Below are 21,176 nucleotides of genomic sequence, written 5' to 3'. Positions count from 1 at the left end.
TTGTTGTGAACAGAAACTAAACACTCGGTAGAAAATGGCAGAACCAGCTCCAGCTCCAGCCGCCGCCGCTCCGGCTAAAGCAGCCAAGAAGAAGCGGGTCACCAAGGCGAAGACCGGCCCCAGCCTCAGGGAGCTCATCGTATCCGCCGTGGCCTCCTCCAAAGAACGCGGTGGTATGTCTCTGGCCGCCCTGAAGAAGAACCTGATTGCCGGCGGTTACGACGCGGAGAAGAACAAGTCCCGCGTCAGGGTCGCCGTGAAGGCTCTGGTGGAGAAGGGCACCCTGGTCCGCACGAAGGGGATCGGAGCATCCGGCTCCTTCAAGTTGGCCAAGAAGGCGGCCGCTCCCAAAGCCAAGAAGCCGGCAAAGAAACCCGCTCTCAAAGCCAAGAAGCCCGCAGCCAAGAAGACCGCAGCGGTTAAGAAAACCAAGACAGCCGCAGCCAAGAAGACCTCTGTCAAGGCAGTTACCAAGAAATCCCCGAAGAAGGCGAAGAAACCCGCAGCCAAGAAAGTAGCCAAGAGCCCCAAGAAGGCCAAGAGCCCCAAGAAGGTCAAGCCCGCCAAGAAGCCGGCGAAGAAGGCCCCTGCAGCCAAGAAGACACCCACAAAGAAGGTCGTCAAGAAGGTCGCAAAGAAAGCAGCACCCAAGAAGAAGTAAGCTGTCATCCGTCTGAACAACCGTCCAACAAAAGGCTCTTTTAAGAGCCACACACATCCTTAGAAAGAGTTTGTTCCTGGTTATCAGTGTTATCATGAACACGTTAGAGGACCACATTATCAGGTTACAGTATATAACTATCATAGTCTACAGATCTACAAGAGTCATTAGATGGAAAGTATCTGAACGGCCACATGAATCCATAGATGAGTGGAGCCTCTGAGTCTGTCCAGATCTGAGTAAATGACTCAATAAACCAATTAATGACATGAACCAAAAATAAAACAAATTAGGCACTTATTACTTTTTACCAAATTGTGATGTTCTCCTTCAGTTTCACAAAATAAAGCAGAATTAAATAAAGGAAAGTGAAGAAATACAGAAAAAAACGTATTGGGAAAGAAGCAAATGAAAATACTACAGTAATAATTAAATGGGGAAGTAGATAAATTGAATTATTACAAAGGTGAAAAATAAATCTGAGTAATGATATCTACTTGGATCACATTGTATTAACTCATTAATTCAAATATGTATTATTATTTTTGTTGCATTTGATGGCATATTAATGTATTTATTGAGCCATTCATGTACTGTATATAATTTCTGATGTTGGCAGGTTCAGTCCACCGTACAAACACTCATACCTCAGCAGAAGCCCCCCTCCCATCATAATAATCAGCCTTTTGGTACACGATTGCTGAAGGCAGTATAACAAGGAGCGCATCACTTTAACTTTGACCCCTAAATTAAAATGTATTCATTATGGATTCACTCCCACGCTGGTGAAGTTACGGTCCACAACACATTTTTGAGCGTCACTAAAAAAGAAGGAAGTGATACATCTGTTGTCAACTTTTTGGACTTTCTATAATTGTTGCTTTTTTCGCACATTATTGGGCTTCAAACTAATGTGAGATTAATGTGAAGAAAAACAATAATGACATTTATGTGGTTTATGTAGAAGACGACAGGGGTAATGTTAAATCATATGTTTTAAGTCTAATGTCTTGCTTTTATTAGAAAGGAAAGGAAGATTACAAGAGAAACTCTTACAAACTGAACCTCATAGTGTAAAAAAAGTACATCCTGAACTTGTGGAAGTGCTGAGATTAAAAAAGACGGCTCAGAAAAAACTGTAGGAGTCTGGCCCCGCCCAGCAAACCTAACCCTTCTTCCTTTACGTCCGCAGAGAGGCTTTAAATACACAGTGTTTGCCGAGCTGAGGCACAGTCGACTTTGTTGAATACTAAGCTGACAACATGAGCGGAAGAGGAAAGGGAGGCAAAGGACTCGGTAAAGGAGGCGCCAAGCGTCATCGCAAAGTCCTCCGTGATAACATCCAGGGCATCACCAAGCCCGCCATCCGCCGTCTGGCTCGCCGCGGCGGAGTGAAGCGTATCTCCGGTCTGATCTACGAGGAGACCCGCGGTGTGCTCAAGGTGTTCCTGGAGAACGTGATCCGCGACGCCGTCACCTACACCGAGCACGCCAAGAGGAAGACCGTCACCGCCATGGACGTGGTGTACGCTCTGAAGAGGCAGGGCCGCACCCTGTACGGCTTCGGAGGTTAAAGTCACCCTGACCCGCTGATACTGAAACCCAACGGCTCTTTTAAGAGCCACCCACCCACTCTGAGGAGATGGTTCCTATGTGTTTTATCTTAATGTTTAAAGAGCTTGAAGTTACATTTTCTTAGAAGTAGGAAATTCTGATTCATTTTCGGCACAAATATGACGCCTTATTTTAATGTTAAAAAATAATTGAAGAGGTCTGCTGAAAGGAGCAAGTTTGATTTGTCTGAATACTTGAAACTTGTTTTTGCAATATTTGCAGAAAATAACTTTAACAGTGACAGGTGGGCAGTCCTTCAAGCAACTTTATTCTGTGGATGTTGTTTGCTGATTTATAACAAGCCCAACTTCTCCCCAGGTGAAATGTACATATTGTTTAGCAAAGTCTTTGTTAGTGACATCGTTTACAAGCATTTCTGTAAACCAAGCTAAAAGTCAAACCACGTTCAATAGTTAATGCAAGAGAGACAGTGGTCCATCGTTTCTGAATAAAGCCTATGTTTACATGGGAGTTGTGATTATGGTCACGATTTCACATAAAAACTTGCACACTTTTTATTAAGTATAGAAACCCCATTAATAGGGTGTTCACTCAGTATCACACTCAGTTTGTATGCTTTGTGCTGAAGACGCTATACTAGGGGGTACTTTACTGTTAATAACAAGGAGTTTGTTTCTATACGAGATGTTTAGGATGTAATTGTGTTTGTACAGAAGAGCCCAACATAAGACTCTAACCCTGTGTCATGTTAATAAGTGATGTGGTTGTAGACGTCTGTTTATAAATGTCCTTGCTAAAAGAAATGCTTTGTTCAGCAACTGCTTCTCCCACATGTGACCACAGCGGAATCACGACAGCAACTGCTTTACGGCAGTCGTACGGCAATCCAGAGGGGACACACTACTGCTAACACGGGGCAGTCCCATGGATCTATAATATAACCTGATAATAATACATCCATGGGTAGTCCGTTACAATTTCAATTGCCACGAAGAAATTAATTATTTAGTAAGGACTAGCTTTCTACCAGTCACGTACCGTTAAGTATCTGAGACGTAATTACATGTGTCGTCTCGTGTTTGCGTCCGCCATATTGGATGTGGCAGGTCTGCCCTGTAAATACAAGTAGGCTACACGTGAAAGCTGTTTTTTCTGGATAAAAAGCACTACTGTTTACATGTTAACTGGTTTTGCAACTCAAAGACAGACATTCGCGAGCCACTCACACATTTCAACTGCACCCATATTGCAGTAAACACACGGAGAAGACGGCTACAGCGTGTACCGACTTCCAGTTTTCAAAATAAAAATGTGGGATATTGAAAGCAGAGATACTGTGTTTCAAGCTATTGAAGTCTATTGAACAAAAATGCTCATATTTACATAAAGCCTAAAAATTATTAAAAATTATGACCAAATGTAAAAACAAGAGGTGTATCTCATGCAGCCAGTGTAGTTACATGATCCCACACTGATTTTGAGTCAATTAATCACATGACCTGGAAGCTATTGAGCTAAAATGCTAATATTTACATATAAAAAATCATATAAAATATACACAGATGTAAAATGTAAAAACAAGAGGTGTATCTCATGCAGCCAGTGTAGTGACATGATCCCACACTGATTTTCAGTCAATTGATCACATGATCTGGGAGCTATTGAGCTAAAATGCTAATATTTACATATTAAAATTAATAAATAATATGAACAGATGTAAAATGTATAAACAAGAGGTGTATCTCATGCGGCCTATTGCAAGCCCTTTGAACATTTAATAGCTAGACTGGATATGTATTGCAGATATCTGCTATTCAATTCTCACTAGTCAAAAAGAACATTTCAGATATCCACAACGTCATTCTTCCTAGGACAAATGACGTCACTTTTGCCATTCACGTGTATTGGGCTTTCAATTTCAGATCCAGATTCAGCTGCAAGCATCGAAAACCGTACATGATAAGCCTAGAGAAGTCAAGACCCAGGTATGATGTTGTGCTTTTGTAAATGTATTATTTACCTGTGTAATTCTCTTAACTTTGCCATTCATCATCTTTGGTAGTGCTTATCAGTGCAGGTGTAATACTCTCTCTGACCACAGCATGGATTCCTATGGCAGTTTGGCGCTGTTCGAATTTCTGTCACTTGAATCTACTGAAATGCTAAAAGCAGAGAAGCAGCGATTCCAATTAGCTTAGTTGAAAAGTAATTATGCGCAATTATGAGTTGTTTCTTGTGTCTTTTTATGTTTGTTTTGAATGAAGGTGACATACATTTGACTTGTTTGATGAGATATCAGTATATGATTATAAGTTGACTTTTATTCGGCTCGTTTTTGAGACGTATGTAGCTGTTTATCCTCTGGAGGCCAGTGAGCAGGTAAGACTGTCACGTTAGCTTTAGCTTTAACTACCTGTTTATTTAACGTTTGATAATTGATTGATAATTGATATTTGGTAGAAACAAATACTTCAAATGTACTTATTGAAATCAATACGATGTCGCTAACTTATAGTAGTTAGCTGGAAAATGCTATTCCCCACAACCAAAGTACTGTTGTGTGCTGTCACGTAAGCTAGCTAGCTAATTTAGCTAATAACTCAGCAGTTCAATATCAGTTTTCACCCCCTTTACTTCTAAACTTCTAATTACGCATCCGTATCTAATTTAAATAGAGGTTGAGTATATGTTGGAGTTTTAATAATGTCCACAGTTTAAGGGCCTTTGTGCCACTGAAGCTTAATCTAAGTTCAGTCCTTCAATTTAATTTACCACTGTGACGTTGGTGCTTAGCTGCCATGTTTGATCACAACCACAAGATGGCGCTGGTTTACAGTTACTCGTTTAATGTAAAAGTTCACTATGGATTAGTTTTCCTACGGTTATATTATTGCTAGCACCAAAGCAATTGACCAATATATCTCAAAAATAATGACAACACATTTAACTTGTTTATTGAGATTCAGCAAAATGAATGTAATCAAACACAAAACAAAACAAAACAAAACAAAACAAAAGAAACTTAATGAAGCTCAAAGAAACTTAAAGAAACTCCATTTCTTGAAAAAGACTGTTCACAAACATCTGCTGCTAACTGATGCCAACTTATAGCAAATTCAATGCAAATATCCAACTGGCTGTGTGGTTAGACAATAAAAAAACAAATAAACTTTATATCCAGTCTTGATTCGACATCCGTAATGTATATTTTTAACTATAACAGAACACCAACCCACCGTCACATTTCTGCATGTTTGCAGTTTAATAAACAAACTCAGCATCAACACATAATATCAAACATATCTCAAAAAGTAAAAATTCTCTGCTTCCATCCTCTTAAATGTGAATATTTTCTGGTTCATTTCCACCTCTGTGACAGTAAACTGAATAACTTTGGGTTGTGGACAAAACAAAACTTTTGAGGATGTCATTTTATGCTTTTGGAAACACTGATTTTTCCCTATTTTCTGACATTTCACAGACCAAAACAACTAATCAATTAATCGAGAAAATAAGCGACTCGTATGATAACCGAGCTGAAGTACAAAAATAGCCTAAATCTCAGCAATGACTGGTAGTAACGGGGCCTTGAACCTCCTGGACTTCCTGTATGTGGTGCGACAGCTGGACACCCAAACACGAACGCTTCCCGTCTGAATGTAGAGACCCGTCTGTCTTTCTCTTTGTCTGTTAGCTAAGAATCCACCTTCACTTGTCTGTTTCACTTCATCCGCCTTCTTTTCAGAGCGTGTTTCTCTGTCCTCGATGACGTCAGAAACTTGACTACTGCTGGGGTCCTTCAAGCGGATCTCAGCGCGTTTTGAAGCCGTCTTCTTCCCCTCCTGGGTCCATCCACCTCGGAGAAGCCGGGCTGCAGTGAGGAAAGAGTCCGTTTGGCTCTGCAGCTTCTCCAGATGGTCTGATGTGGCTGGCATCCTACCTCTGCTTCTGCACCTGGTTTGAGGTACTAAAACACCTGAAAAATCATATTTTTAAAGCAGTAGATTAGATCACATGATATATGATGAGATTATGTGGTGTTGGCTCCCAGCATTTGGGTTAGAACCCCCTAAAGGGTCACAAAGTGTGATGGATTTTGAGATGATTGAATGAACAGAAAAATGGGGGGAAAATAAGTTTAGCTACAAAAGAAATGTTACTTTTTCATTTGTAGAATGTAATTTTACCTCTTTACAGCAGTAAATTAATCCTAAAATTAAAGATTTAAAGAGCGTTGGCTCTCTGTCTCGATCCAATGATACTCTTTGTGTTCAGGGCTGTGCGCGTTAAACATGCACGGCAACAATCAGTCCTAAAGTGTTTGCTAACAAACAAGTGTGGAGCTCAGGGTGCAGAAGTTTAACACTGGTCATTTGCATTTACTACCCGAACAGTAGTGACAAAACGCTGGTGGCAAATTTGCAAAGTTCCTGTTTAAGTGCTGCTTTAAACTGGTTGAGGCGGTTCCTGTGCTTTCATCAAGTTTCCACTGGGGGGAGGCAGAGATCCTATGAAAGACTGATATAAGCTGGATCAGTACAAAACAGGGTAAATCTCAAATAAGTTATTCAGAGAAAGATTATCTTTTCATATGTGTTTCGTCATGTTTCAGTGTGTTAAACTAACCAGTGGTTGCTGAAGCTGTAGTTTTAGTAGTGCGGTCAGAGTGTGATTCGTCCTTCTCTGGGTTTAGAGACAGCGTTCAGGCTGAGGATGGAAACTCTGGAGCTGCTGCAAGATACAAAAAGATCCAACACTTTGTGTGTGATTAGAAAATCTTTACAAATAAACAGAGCTGTAATAAGTTCGTAAGCATGACTTTGAGTGCTTTTTCATGCTTTTGAGTATTCTTTGCCTATTGGCGAAAAAAAACAAAACGACTTACTGAAAAGTAACTAAAATAATACAGTTGGTGTACATTTTTTTAAAATATTTAATTTGAATTCTTGTTAAGATCCCAGAGTTTCCACAGTATCAGAGGGGTTTGTTCATCTCTATCTTATCTAGACACACATGCATACATATGTTAACATTTAGCAAAGTCATGTAGCAACTATACTGTACGAAAAAAATACACAATAAATTGTCATATAGCAGTAGATGAAGGCAATACCAGATTTCAGTGTGAGATCCTCGTTTCTTCCTTCTCTCGTCTTCCTCCTCTCAGGACTGACTGCTGCACCACTGCTCTCTCCGTCTGACCCTCCCTCTCTTTTCTCTCTTCGTTCTCCCTCTCTCTCTCTCAGCCCTCCCTCCCTCTCTCTCTCTCTCTCTCTCTCTCTCTGCCTGTAGCTTATTGACAGCTGCTAACTTTTCTCCGTCCACCTCTAACCTCAATAGTTTGTTTTCCTTGGTTCTTTATACTTTAAATCAAATGTGAACCAGAAACAAGAGCCTTTGCCTCGTCTCTTTCCTTTTTTCTTTGTCTTAAAATAATACTTGAGAATATTGCATTTGTGATAAACAGTTTTCAGTCATTTCAACAGTAGCTGGCACATGGATGTTGTGATCGATGCAGTCGTGTGATGCAGAGAGGACATATTGCTACAGTATGAACGGTCAGCTGGTAATAACCTACTTAAACGTTTGTGTAGTAGGCAGTGTACAGCGTATACTGATGAGTATGCAGTATGTTAGTATGCGATACTATTTTACATCCTGGGTTTAACACTGCCCAAGATGATTGTGATTAGTTTAAAGAAATCCAAACAAGCCAGAGCGTTTTTTCCATCTATACCAGAATGATAGCTGGTGCAGCAACGCTCACTTTAAGACAAACACAATGAAAACATGAATCAGCCCTGCCTCATGCTTCAGATCAATTTTTGTCAATATTTAATCAAGGCAGAGTGCTTTGAATTAACTAAACCGGAACACAAATATTAGTAATGCTATGGTTGGCATGAGCAGATACTGTTGGAAAACCAACTAAAGTCATTGTCAGTGAAGGTTTTGCAGCGTTAATGTTTCTTTCAAAACATATTTGTTGCAAATGAGTTGTATGTATAAGCAGGATTTTTCAGGGACGTGGTTGCTGTTGGCGCCACATTAATCATGTCATTAATTATATCTTATAATCTTCCTGTTTTAGCTGAACTCGACTACCTCTGGGAAACACTTTGTGGGATTTCGTAGTAAAGGTCTGGATGATGTTGACTGGGAGGACTCAGTGTGCAGGGCTGCCGCTCTGCTTGATGTTTGCTCTGGTCAGACGTATGCTCTCTGGTCTTTACTTGCTGAGTTCAGCAGGTTTATCCGCTGTGGGTAAAGCAGGAACACGTTTTAACGTCAGTCTGTTGACACATATCCAACAATATTCAACAACAAGCCTTTACGACACAATGGCAGGGCTCAGGATTATTGACTCATGAGTATGAAGTTGTTGTGATCCGAACCGACTATTCCAACTATTTAAGGATAAAAGCTGCTGTTCACATGTTGGTTAGCAGCTCCCCCTCCGTTCACAGAACAAAGTCCTGACAGAGAGCCGGACTTGAGTCATAGCCCAGCAGGGTCACGTTTGCTCGGTATGTGCTGGCTCATGGTAGTCTTCAATCTGGGTCAAAGGGAATGGGAAAGCTGCTGCAACACAGACAGCGTCACTGAGAGCCATATAATCCTGACTTTACTGTACAGGAGCCACAATCCAGTCTACAACAAATGCACTATTTATTTCTGCTGAAGTAATGTTTTATAAAAAAAACTAGTTGCAGTTGTTTAAGCAAATTAATGAGCTTTTTTATGTAAACCGTATATGTGTGACTGAGACCAACATATATAATGCGTTTTGGTTTAGTCTGCTTTTGAAGAGTAGTAGGTTGAAAACCGTGGCGTTGTGCTACATTGTCGTTTTACACTAAATGAGACCTGGATCTAATGTCTTATAGATTATCATCGTCTTTATCATCGAAGCGACTGCGTACTGCTGGTTGTGGGCAGAACAGACGTAAAAAGTCCAAGTTTAAAACTACCCTAGATTTTACAGGCTCTGAATGACGGTTGGTGAGGTAACTCACCACCAACAAAGTCATCCTATTGAATACTTAGTCTCTTTATGTTGCTCTGTTCAGTTGACTTCTATCCATGGCGAGGCTCCTGGGCATTGTTCCTTCGCTCACAGTACGCCCACAGCCTTTACTGTGGTTTGTGGCTGCAGTTGACGTTGTGCCACATTAAAAGGTTAAAGGATAAAGGATGGGAGAGGTTTATTCACGCACGATACCAGCCCATATTTCCTAAACAAACACAAACAGGGCGCCTTTCAGTCCTAAAACCACCTGTTGCATCACTTTTACTTATCCAGGTTTTCAAATACTTTGCGAGCCAACACAGTGACTTCTCAGTTGCGTGACCGAAATATCACGTGTTCGATCCCTGCCATTATTGCTAAATTCACACAGTTATAGTTCACAGAGAAGCTCAGAGACTGTTCCTACCATATAAAGTAGAGGATCACTTGCTTGCTCATGTTTTCCTGACCAGTGTAGCACAAGCCAAAGTATTGTGATGGTTTTTATCCCGGCTTTAATCTCTTAGTGGGGTCAGTGTGGGTGTTTCAGCCAGTCAGGCGTGTTTGATTTTGATTTTGCAAGTTGAAGCTTGTCTCTTTCTTTAATCCGTGCAGGCAATCTTTCACCAAACTTAACCGAGTAATTAAACGTTGTAGTTGTCTAAACTTAAAGCAGAGATAGATAACTTTCAACTCCCCCCTCCTCGTGTTTCCCTCTGGTGGAGGTTCCTGAGGTGATCCCAGGCCCGATGGGATCCATAAATCCTCCAGATTGTTCTTAGTCTGGGCCATTTCTACACCCCAAAAATCCAAAGATAGAAAAGAGAAAACATTTCCTCATTTATTTGCTCCTTCTTCATAAAAATCATCCTGTAAAAAAAAAAAAAAAAAATGCCAGTTCCTCTGAATGAAAGAGCAAGATATGTATTTCTAAAGCTGCCATTTTAATGCTCACAGTCATATAGAAAGAGAGGAGAGGATGGTCCCTGTGCAAGAAGCAGTAAAAAAACTTTGACCCACTTTTACACAATGCATGTACTCGTGAGCATCTGGATATCATATGTAAATGCAAGCATGTGGTCAGAAAACGACCGGAGCAGCCAGAGAGCACATCTGGAGCTGTTCTTGCTCGCTTCACAACTGGATGTGAGCCAGCTGTAAATGCAGTCCATACATTTAGGTCAGCAGCGTTGCGCAACTTTACATTTCACATGAGCTACCTCAAAGTTCAGTTCACACAGATAAGAATAAACTAGTTCATGTTCATATTTCACAGTTTTTAATTTTGAAGTTCACAGTCAACTCGTTCATGTTCATTTCTCCCATGTTCTTCTACAACTAAAAGCAGTAACAAAGTAATACAAAACATTATTAATGAGATTTGTTTTTTTTATCATAAATCCACAATGATAAACCAGAAAATGTCTGAATGTCTTCTGTGATTATTTATTATTTAAATTTCCAATATAGAAAACAGTTATTGTTGTTGTTAGCATGATTGTCGGCTGTCAGAGTAGCGTGATCCATAGTAACACATGTAACGCTATGTATGAAACATGACCCTGTAACATGTGCAGCTGGGTTCTTTGAAACGGACCATGAACTCTCACGGGAGTCGGCGACGCTCACATTCTCATGCACGACACTGGTTTTAAAATCTACCTATCAGGCGAAAAGGTCGTCTAACCCCAGTGCTTCTTGCTAGCTTAAGCTTAAGTAAAAAAAAACAAGAAGTAGAAGCAGTAGCTAAAAAGTCCTCCGTGTATTGCTTCCCTTGATCCTGGATGCACCATGCTCCTCGGCTCCTGCCAGCTCAACCAAACAAAGTACCTGGCATATTTAGATCCAATCAAACTGTGCTCAAAACTCAGGAGACAGCCTAGTTTCCAGGATGAAATGTTAACGGTTAATGTTTCTGCAAACCACAGAAACGTTGCGCTGCTAACGTCAAAGTGTGTACGTGTCAGAGTCTACGTACATATCGACATTTCTACAAAACATGGCATATCACATTGCATGTTTTTGAGCTGACTTTCATATCAGAAGGTGGTGGAGTTAGAGACGGAGAGTTCGAGTTTGTGATTCAGTAATTGTAAGTGTGAAACCGCTGGATCATTTTGATGAGGGACCAAACCGGACTTCAGCACAATTTCCGACTGTGTTTGTGGTGACCAAACCTGCATACATTTTAAAGGGAAGTCCGGCCATCTCCAGCTGTGCTTGTGACGACCAGAACTTTTTCCTAACCCTAACCGAGTTGTTTTTGTGCCTTAACCTAACCGGACCATAACTAGGACATGAATAAATGTACTTTGCCAACATTTATTCTGACGATTAGGTTGCGAGAGACCACTGTTCCAGATAGTTTTTCCAACATTTGTAAGCGTGACACCCCTGGATATTTTAAACAAAACATCAGAACAGCAGAATCAGGTAAGTCAAAACATTAAATTGAACATATAGAAATGTGAAGTTATAATGCATAGTCAGCTGACTAGTGTGCTGTTCAGATAGGTGCCACACAGTGATTTAGTGTACTGATATGTTAGCTTGCTTACACGATTGTACAAGGAATCGTGGATAGACCATCATCAGTGTCCAGCTTCGCTAATGATATGTTGGATTTGTATTAGTGTGTTTGTTGAAGACGCAGGTTTTAAAAAAATGATCAGAGTGTTAAAACAAACATCAGCAGTTAGAACTAGATGCATGTTGAACAACACTTATTTAAAATAAAGCAACAAAAAGTTCACATCTACAACTTTGTGTTTCAGGAAAACAATGGCACATTATTTTCACTCATTATGACATGGGTGATCATGTGATGGCCCAACCTCTTATTTTTTTGATCCTCTGAAGGTAACAATATATAATAGCAGGATGGGATGGACCGGTTTGTCTGGTTTGACCTTTCAGGTGCTCTGTTGTGTGCAGGTATTTCTGAACATGCTGGGAAATGACATCTTGTCAGCGCTGACAGAAGCTGTGACAGGACGTCCGACTCAGAGCTCCCTCATTGTACAGAAACACAGGTGAGACATTAACTGTTCTTTAGGATCAGACTTCAAGGTTAATACATAGATACTACCTGTGTGTTTATTATCCTTAACAAGTCTATATTCAGTATTTGTATCATCATGTCTCTCTCGTGAAATGATTTTTTTTTTTTTCCGTAAGGCACGTTGTTAATGCTTTAAAGTGCCGTTACTAGAATTTGTGCTTTTCTCAAGGTGACATCGTTCATCATCACGACTACGTCATATTCTTCATTGGCTGAAAACATATTTTAACAAAGTAAAACACGACAGTTTGTATTTTCCAAGTTTACAACTTGACGGCTAAAATGACCTAAAATTCTGAGTTTCACAAGCGTCTGAAATGTTGAGAAATCACAACAAAATTGGAGGGAATTTGGGGAATGTGTGTAGAAAGAGTTCAAAAAGTCAGCGAGGGAACACGTCATGCTGATTTCACAGTGAGAAAGTCCTGAGCAGACGTAAGCTGTCAGTCATTAATCACTCAAACTAGGCCGTCGTTTTTGTTCTCGCTCTGCTCAAATTATGATTATTATCCACCTCCACTTTTATTTTTACTACATGTAACTACAAGTCATGTGCTTAAGTACGATTTTGAGATTTTTGCTGCTACGTTTTACTTTCACTCCACTACATTTTGGAGGCAAATATTGTACTTTTTACTCGACTACTTTTATCTATTAACACTGATTACAAGAACCAGAAAAATGCTGAATATCATATCAGATGATGGGCCAGGCCGATAATCAGTTAACTGTAAATGCATACATGTAAACATAAGTATTATTTACAGTGGACCAAAATAAAAAAACAATATGCCAGCGCACACCAGGAAACATTTTACACTATTTTAGCAACAATTACGTTAAAAACAACAAACAGCAAACTACGCATTTCACATGTTGCTACTTCACTTGCTTGATTGCCAGTTAAGCTAAGAATAAATCACTGTACTTAATTAACTTTATTTACAGCTGAAGTCGACAATTCCAGAGAAATATAGTTGATTATTAAGTCTTATTCACAGGTCGTCACCGTCCCGTTTGCTGTCCAAAAGCAAGATTGTTGACTTTCACTTGTACTTTTTACAACACAGCTTTTTCAGAGGGCCTCAGGAAAATCTCTGAAACTAGAAAAAAGTGTTGGATTGACGTTCACATTCTGGTTTTCAAATTTAAAGACACACTACATTGTTTGTAATTCCCCTCCAGAGTGAAACTTGTGTGCGTGTTTTCTGATTTGATGCCCTCATAGTTAATCTGATAGCACAATAGTTGAGGTTTTGCTTTGGTCCATTCACCCTCACTTGTGCTTGCTGTAAACTTTGTGGCTTTGTCACTCTCTGATTATATTGTGCTTCATCCAAAGCGCTTTACAATTTGCCGCATGTGCTCACCGATGGCAGCGAGCTGCTGTGCTGTGTGATCATCAGGTGCAATACTGGCTCAAGGACACGAGCTGGGAATCGAACTAACCAATGTTGACTATAAAATTGTAGTAATGTGTGCTCTGATTACGCATTTATTTCTTGAAGCCTTTGTCAAATCTGTATTGTATCTTCAGTGTTTTATAAAGAACGACTTATCATCAAATCCTGTTCCAATACCACAAAAGTCTTGGAAATATTTTGTACGTAGCAGCAGAGGTGTTGTTTCATCATTGTCATACTTTGTGCATGATTTTATCTCACACACGTGACTTTATTTTTACTTTACTTTTGCTTCCTGCTTCCTCCTTCAGACGCCATCATGTCCACGTTTGTTGTCCAGCAGCCACGGCCTGTGATGGTGGCCCAAAACTCTGATGAGTGGGGATCGGGGATATGTGACTGCTGTGAGGACGTTCCTCATTGTAAGTGTCTGATAGTAAATTTAAAGGACCTTTTAACCCTAACGAGGCAGTTTTAAAGGGTCGGCCAGTATTTGACGAGTTTCGGACAAGACTCAAGAATCAACTATCTTAAAATCAGGAGTTTTAAATAATACAATCCAGAAACACAAGTCTCATTCAAGGAGAAGTCTCACTCTGAAATCTCACGAGAGGTGAGTTGATGCAGGAAGACGACGGTTGAACCGTGTTGGAGAGAGGAGTTTAGAGTTAACCCAGAGGAACGGCCAGCAAGAGTTTATTTCCAAAGTCATGGCTGAATATTTAACTAACAATCTAGATGAGACAACAACTGTTACAACTCGCATCTCGCGAGATTTCAGAGCGGGACTTCTCCTTGAGTGAGACTTGTGTTTCTGGTTACAAAATGGATCCTATTATTTAACATGAAGTTGTCTCGGTAGGAATAATTTCTGTAATGTTGTCAGACACCGTGACGTCACTTTTGGGTAGAAAACCGACTACGTTGTGGAGATACGTGAAATCGGCTTGCTGCTTGTTTATTCTGTTGTCATTTTCAGCCGTAACAGTAACATTTAAAGATTTATAGTTAAACACGGTGATTTAACCTGTCTGACGTTTCTGTTGTGCTCATTTCATATATAGCTTTGCTAGCGTCTTCAACAGCTACACAACAGGGGAATCTCAGACTAAATGCCAGTTTTGGGTAAACTCAAGCTGTCAATTACATGACATGAGGAAAATAATGAGGTATGAAAGGATCAAACACGTATTTCAGATGAATTAGATGTATATACTTTGCCATAACATCATGAAAAATGTAATAATTTTATGTGAGTTAATGCGAGATGCAGGGGTTTTGTACCTGGAAATTATTGTGAACAAACGATTTTGTAAAGGTTTAACAATGATATATAACAGGCAAGTTAGTGTAACTCAATAAATGTGAAGTGCTTTTATAAACTACTTTAATAAACATTTATTAACATTCTTATGTTCCTTATACGTGCTTATAAATGCCTTGTAATCTAACAACAAACATGTTTATGATGCTATTATCAACACTTACATTCTTATTAATGTTTACAACAATCTTTTGAGGACCTTTATAACCTATTATCACTTGTTACAAGGAACTTAATAGAAAGTGCTATCACAAACAATAACAAAAAGACACTGTTTTCTATTAAAAACACACTGTTTTGCTATATCCAGATACATACAAATACAGTTATCGTACCAAGTCGTTCCCTCACTGATTTAACTTGTATTTTGCAACAAACCGTCTTATTTTTTTCAAGTATCGAACACAATTTTAAAGTTACGTAGTTAAAACCATGTTAGATGAAAAAAAATAACATGTTAGATGAAAATGATGCCAATAAATCTGATGTAAGAGAGAGAGACAGGAAATCCTGACTCTTTACTCTTGATAGTTGTAATGGGAAGACAATCAATTCATGCACTTCCTCATATCTTCATGTGTTTCATAAGAAGTCATGTGTGTTTCTTAGCGTCAGAGTGTCGGCAGGTGCGTCTTGTATCAGTGTCTGTGCTGTTTATTTGTTGCTTTGTGTTTCCTGGTTCAGGTTGTTTTGCGTTCTGGTGCTTTCCATGTTTCGCCTGCATAACTGCCAGAGACTACGGTGAGTGTCTCTGTCTCCCCCTGCTGGAAATGTTCGGCGGCTTGATCCCTCCCATCTCAATGTCCATGAGGGTCTCCATGCGGCAGCGCTACGGCATCAGAGTAAGGCCTTGTAATCTGTGTAATCCTTTATTTACTATAGTTTTTAAAGACAAAGACATTTCAGCTTGTGGGTGTGTAGAAAAGATTGATAGCTGTTAATCCAGTTAAATGTCATTGCAGTTTACACATCAGTGACATATAGAAGAGGTGAGGAAGTGTTTGATATTATGCAGGTGTGTCGGTGTAATCTCGACTGATAACGTTCACCTGCTGATCACTGTATTGTGTCTTCAGGGCACCATGTGTCGGGACTGTGTGTATTCGACCTTCTGCACATCCTGCTCCTGGTGTCAGATGTCCAGAGAGATGAAGAAAAGAAACTACCAAGTCGTCCTCGTCGGCGCCAAGAACACATAACCTCCTCGTCACTGCTGTCAAACACAACCTGCTACAGATGTTAGTATCATGTTCATATTGAAGCACAGTGGTTAAAACAAATGCTAGAAGCCATGTTACTGACTGAACATGAATGTGTGCCTGTAATTATAATTTATTCAGATTATTCTGTCCCTTGTACTTTCTCCTTTACAGGCAACTGATCATGAGCATTTATTAAGCACTTAATGATCTTATCTTGTAATTTTCTCTCACTTTGTTTAAAGTGTTGGTTCAGTTATCAAACACACACAGCACAAGTTTATAATCAGTCAACCTGCTTTATCGATCAAATAAACATCATCATCACATAGAAATGCAGTACTGTGCATATATTAGTGGTATATATATACTGCATCATACAATACAGTACAGTATGGTAATGGATAGTTGTATTAATATATATTTTTTAAATATTTCTTTTAGTTCACATCTTACATTTAACATTATGGCTTTCATTAATTATCAATCTTTTGTCAATAAAATACATTTAAATGAAAACAGTGTGCTGTATATTCATACAGTATGCAGTTAAGAGAAGGCAACGAGACATGAATACATTGATCAATACGCAAATATAGAGCCGTACAAAGCACAGAAAATGACAGAAAGCCTCCTCTAAATACTCATGTAATGCCTGAAATATCCGATAGAGGGAGCCACACACTTCATGATGAGCCGACATGGTTGAGGCCATGTGGGGTCACAGTGCATCACCAACTACTCCTGTGTTTTCATTTAGCTTGAAGGTGCTATTTGTAAGAAAAGTTGATTTGAAAAGTTGAAAGAAAGAAGATGATCAAACTCGTCAAATAATGACGCAGTAGGACGGGTCGGCCGCAACCCCTAAAGCTTCGGTTCTGAGAAATAGTCAGACATTTTAATGCGTAAATGCTTTAACCACAGTAGTTTGACAGTATTTATTATAATACCTAACTTTTCCCTTTTTTGTTGTTGATTTATGGCATAACTGAAATTTTGTCAGTCTTGGATGAAGGAAACTACAAACCCGTGTACATGTGTACGGAAATCACATAATTAACTCACAACTCGAAAGCCCCACTGAGCTTTTGAGCCTGCTTTTGATTGTACCATGCAACAAAAAAGGGTTAAATCCATTTATTGTGCACTATTCCAGGCCGGACTTAGCTGGTTTCTGGTTCTGGATAGCAAAAGTACACATGGCGCGCCTACTGGCAAAGCCCCGGTATGTATCTACTAAAATGTGGATCTGCATGATTCTCTAAAGATAAACATCTCTCAGCTGCCAAAACGTAGGAGCACATTTTTGAATCACCAACACTGTATTTAATGTAATGATGAAATGGCGTACAAAAACTTTCTGTTGTTGGGACCGTTCCAGTGCTTTGCATTGTGGGATACACTTCCCCAGGTAGACGAGACGGACACAAACTGGACGTTTTTTTCTGAATCAGTATGACATTTTTGGCATTTTGCTTTTGTTTGCAGTATTTTACTTTACGTGTCCACAAAAACGCTGCACGTGCGTCTTGTTTCTATGACAACAGTATCTTGACAATCGCTGCTGTATGATCAATAATGCTCCTTTGAGGTTTACTATCCGTTTGTTATTTGACATCAGAGAAAAGATGATGTGCGTGCATGACGTGAGCCATAGGAGACAAATATACGGTGAATATTATCACCTAGGTCAGGAAAAAGAAAAAAGAGCGACGGTGACGTCAGCAGCACCTTTCTGAAAAGTTCAACTTGAAGCAGCCGCACAAAAAAGGCAGAGCGCCATTGCACATTAATCAACATTAAAACAGATGTAAACGCACCAGAGTTAGCTGAAGGGCTCGTCCTCATCGCCCGTTCCTTCACCTGATGTTAATGGACATCTTAGAATTAATAGAAATAAAACAACTTGTGCAATAGTTAAAAAAAATACACAACATTGTGATAACACATAAGGTCAACATCCATTATCAGGCGATAAAGGTTGTGTGTCAACAAGCCGTTTCTGTGGGAGTTTCCTCACATACCTCCTTAGGCAGCCTCTACCAGCATAACATTTCTGAAAACCTACTGTCCACTATCTGCTCTGCACCAAACCGCAAAGTCAGTGACTATCTGGTGAAAAATGTGGAGCATTTATCAGCTCAGAAGCCAGATATTTGTGTCAGGAGTTGGCGGAGACAAAACCAGAGCTACAGGAGAGTGAATATTGGACTTTTATCAGCGTGTTTTTGGTGTTTTTCTGCCCTCTAGTGGCCTTAAATCGATGAATCCAGCTTTAAATAACAACATCTGTACTGTGTGGTCAAACCTGATGTTTTTCAAGACCTGTTAAATTAAAAAGAGGATGGAGGAGGAGAGATGTCTTTCTGTTCGGCTCGGAGTCACTATCATGTCATATTTTGTCAAATTACTCCCAATAAACGTTCCCATTTGTTTGGTCCGGTTTGGCGTTCCAGCTGAGGCGATCACCTCCCCTTCTGCTGGCACACTTGGCCCTGGTGTTCACTGTAAATTGCTCAGTGGGTTGTTTTTAATGGGATTATAATGACAGTTATGGTTTGCAAGAATTGATGTTTGTGACTTTTACGAGGTGTGAGTGAAGGGGCGGGTCCAGGCGGCTCATAAAGGCTGCAGGAATGTTAATTGGTCGAGGCCACTGCTGCCCTCTTTGTTCTGCTCGCTCATACTGGGCTTCTGTTGCGCCCGTTAAAGGCCAAAGAACTGATTTAAAATCTGTGACTTTAACCCCGCACACCCTCCGACACCCCCCGCACACACATATGTACACAGATTATCCCACCTACAACCCCCTCGTCCGTCCCCGCCCAGTCTTTCTTCTCTCCTGGAGAAAATGGAGCCCTTTGCTTTCTCTCATTTCCTCCATGTTGCTTAATCAGGTGGTCGGCACCCCCCCTCCCCGCTGGGTTTGATCCAGTGTTGGGGGAGTAATTTCATCACAGTTTTTTTTTTTTCTTTTTTCTTTTTCTCCTCTGGTCAAATGGACAGCTGTGTTTCCAGCCAGCGAGGGAGGTTTTTAAAAGGCCAAAAGGGGATTTCTTCCATTTTTTCCCATTATTTGGAAATATTTAATAAATTAGCAGAATTTCATCACAACCGAAGGAAGTTTTTATTGTTTTATTTTATTCTTTAATCTTTAAATTTATGATTTATACTCATATATTTGGATCTCATTCGCTTTATTACACAATGCACCAAGTCAATTCTGCTGCTGACAACTCGTATCACTTTTCCAGTTTGTAGTTTCACCATCTACTGTTTTTTAGCCCAGTTGCCAGATGTTTGTGCAAGCTAATAACCTCTTATAACCACATTTCTATAATATGTGTCATATCGCGTTCGCATTACATGAATATGAGCTGTCATGTTGGAAGCTGGGGGAGTCATTTGTAGGAGTGAAACCACTGGAAGTTTTTAATGAAACGTTGGGACACTTTCCAGCTGTGTTTGTAAAGACAGAACATCTTCCCTAAATCTAACAGCACAATAAGCACAACGTTGTCACAACATATAATAGTATTGAACATAAGGAGACTTAAAGTTGAAACATTAACAAGTAGCGGGTATTTCAATAAGTTTTAATCCTACCTGTGGTTTTCAGAAATGTACATTGGCATCATTTATTCCTGTGATGGGGTTTTTAGACACCAAGTTAGCAGCAACCCTGGTTGAAATATCTCAAACTGGAAGAATTGAAAATGAATCTTATTAAATTTGTCGACCCTCTTGCTAAAAATGGAAAAGTCTTTCTTTCCTTCGTGTTTATCAATCAGTCAATCAATCAGTCTTTATTTGTACAGTGCCAATTCACAACAAAATACATCACATGACACTTTCAAGCCTGAGCAGGTCTAGACCTTACTCGTAATACTTTGTGATGAGAAAATAAACAACAACTGCCTTTTAACAGGCAGAAACCTCGACCGGACTCAATGGTTGGAGGCCATCTGCCTCGACCGGTTGGGTTTAAAACAATTCTGCGTTCAGATGAGGTCATTTTGAAGACGATCCCTGTGCACATGGATCGGCAAAGACTGCTGTAGTGTGCATGCGAGGCCAGTAGTCGATGGTGTAACGTTGTAATGACAGACCACAGAATAACATCACGCATCTACGCACAAACACAGCTCAGAAGTTCGCCATTGTTATTGTTGTCCTCCTACTCGTGATACGCATGACACGACGTCACTGTTTTCACAGCGTATTGCCAGTTTACACGGTGACAGTAGGGGTGGTGTTTTCAAGAGATTACACCCTGGAACCCAGTTTTCTGTTGAAAACCTTTCTGTGTAAACAGCCTCAGAGTAACTCATTCACCTACACTTGATTGAGGAGGAGAGCAACTGATTTCTATTCACCCTCCATTTCATTCTCCGTTAGGGATTATCAGGACAACCTCACCACAAGAGGACCTAGTATACTCTAAACTACACTGAATCCTCCAACTTCCAACAAGTGTTTTTTCTTGAAAATCTGTGGAAAACTTAAAGGGATACTGAGTGGATCCTGTGTGACAGGGCCTGGGATGTAAATCAGAGGTCAGTAGATGCATTTGAACCTGGAGTAGGTGGACTCTGCCCGACGCTGTCATCCTGTCTGTCCCGAGGTTTCCACCATGACAGATAGAGACAGCGTCTATCTGCCCGAGTCTCTCCATAATTTCCAGGGGAAGTGTTCCTTTTAAAAGACAAGGCTGGAGTTGCCGGGGAGTCGGCTGATAACGGCTCAGGTTAAGATGGGGCGGGAGGGGCAGGCGTAGTCCGACACGGGCTATCAGACGACGGGCCTCCGGGCAAACAAACAGCTCTGACCTCTGAAAAACAACGGCAGCAGGGAGCAGCTGATAGTGAGAGACGGATAGGTGGAGGTTGGTGATGGTGCAGTGTGTGTGGGTGTGTGTGTGTGTGTGTGTGGGTGTAGGGGAGG

At 40.3% G+C, this 21,176-nt stretch overlaps 3 protein-coding genes and 1 long non-coding RNA gene across 7 annotated transcripts; 3 read left to right on the top strand and 1 right to left on the bottom strand.

The window, feature by feature from the left end:
- LOC311269382 (histone H1-like) lies at positions 1-1,929 on the top strand. Its single transcript, XM_084373508.1, has 2 exons — positions 1-657; positions 1,854-1,929. The coding sequence occupies exons 1-2, from the start codon at positions 35-37 to the stop codon at positions 1,885-1,887; spliced, it is 657 nt and encodes a 218-aa protein (XP_084229634.1). The 5' UTR covers positions 1-34; the 3' UTR covers positions 1,888-1,929.
- On the top strand, positions 1,905-3,010 carry LOC311269383 (histone H4). The gene has a single exon (XM_084373509.1). The coding sequence runs from the start codon at positions 1,924-1,926 to the stop codon at positions 2,233-2,235; it is 312 nt and encodes a 103-aa protein (XP_084229635.1). The 5' UTR covers positions 1,905-1,923; the 3' UTR covers positions 2,236-3,010.
- A 1,124-nt stretch (positions 3,011-4,134) lies between these two features.
- LOC311269149 (cornifelin homolog B-like) lies at positions 4,135-16,887 on the top strand. 4 transcript variants are annotated; one of them, XM_084373175.1, is made up of 6 exons: positions 4,135-4,221; positions 5,982-6,200; positions 12,180-12,277; positions 14,021-14,131; positions 15,718-15,875; positions 16,110-16,886. In XM_084373175.1, the coding sequence occupies exons 4-6, from the start codon at positions 14,029-14,031 to the stop codon at positions 16,230-16,232; spliced, it is 384 nt and encodes a 127-aa protein (XP_084229301.1). In that variant the 5' UTR covers positions 4,135-4,221; positions 5,982-6,200; positions 12,180-12,277; positions 14,021-14,028; the 3' UTR covers positions 16,233-16,886. The 4 variants fall into 4 exon arrangements, with proteins under 4 accessions (XP_084229301.1, XP_084229299.1, XP_084229302.1 ...); XM_084373173.1 differs by lacking the exon at positions 4,135-4,221 and adding an exon at positions 4,412-4,615; XM_084373176.1 differs by lacking the exons at positions 4,135-4,221; positions 12,180-12,277 and adding an exon at positions 4,412-4,615 and having other exon boundaries at positions 16,110-16,887.
- LOC311269151 lies at positions 6,122-7,511 on the bottom strand. Its single transcript, XR_014624048.1, has 3 exons — positions 7,350-7,511; positions 6,863-6,967; positions 6,122-6,212 (listed from the first exon to the last, which is right to left on the bottom strand). It is a non-coding gene; the product is annotated as an uncharacterized lncRNA (long non-coding RNA).
- Positions 16,888-21,176: the final 4,289 nt, after the last annotated feature.

Source organism: Pagrus pagrus, assembly GCF_965226575.1.
Source record: "Pagrus pagrus genome assembly, chromosome: 14".
Taxonomy (NCBI): domain Eukaryota; kingdom Metazoa; phylum Chordata; class Actinopteri; order Spariformes; family Sparidae; genus Pagrus; species Pagrus pagrus.
Note: the sequence above shows the minus strand (reverse complement) of the source record. Positions and strands in the feature narration are given on the sequence as shown.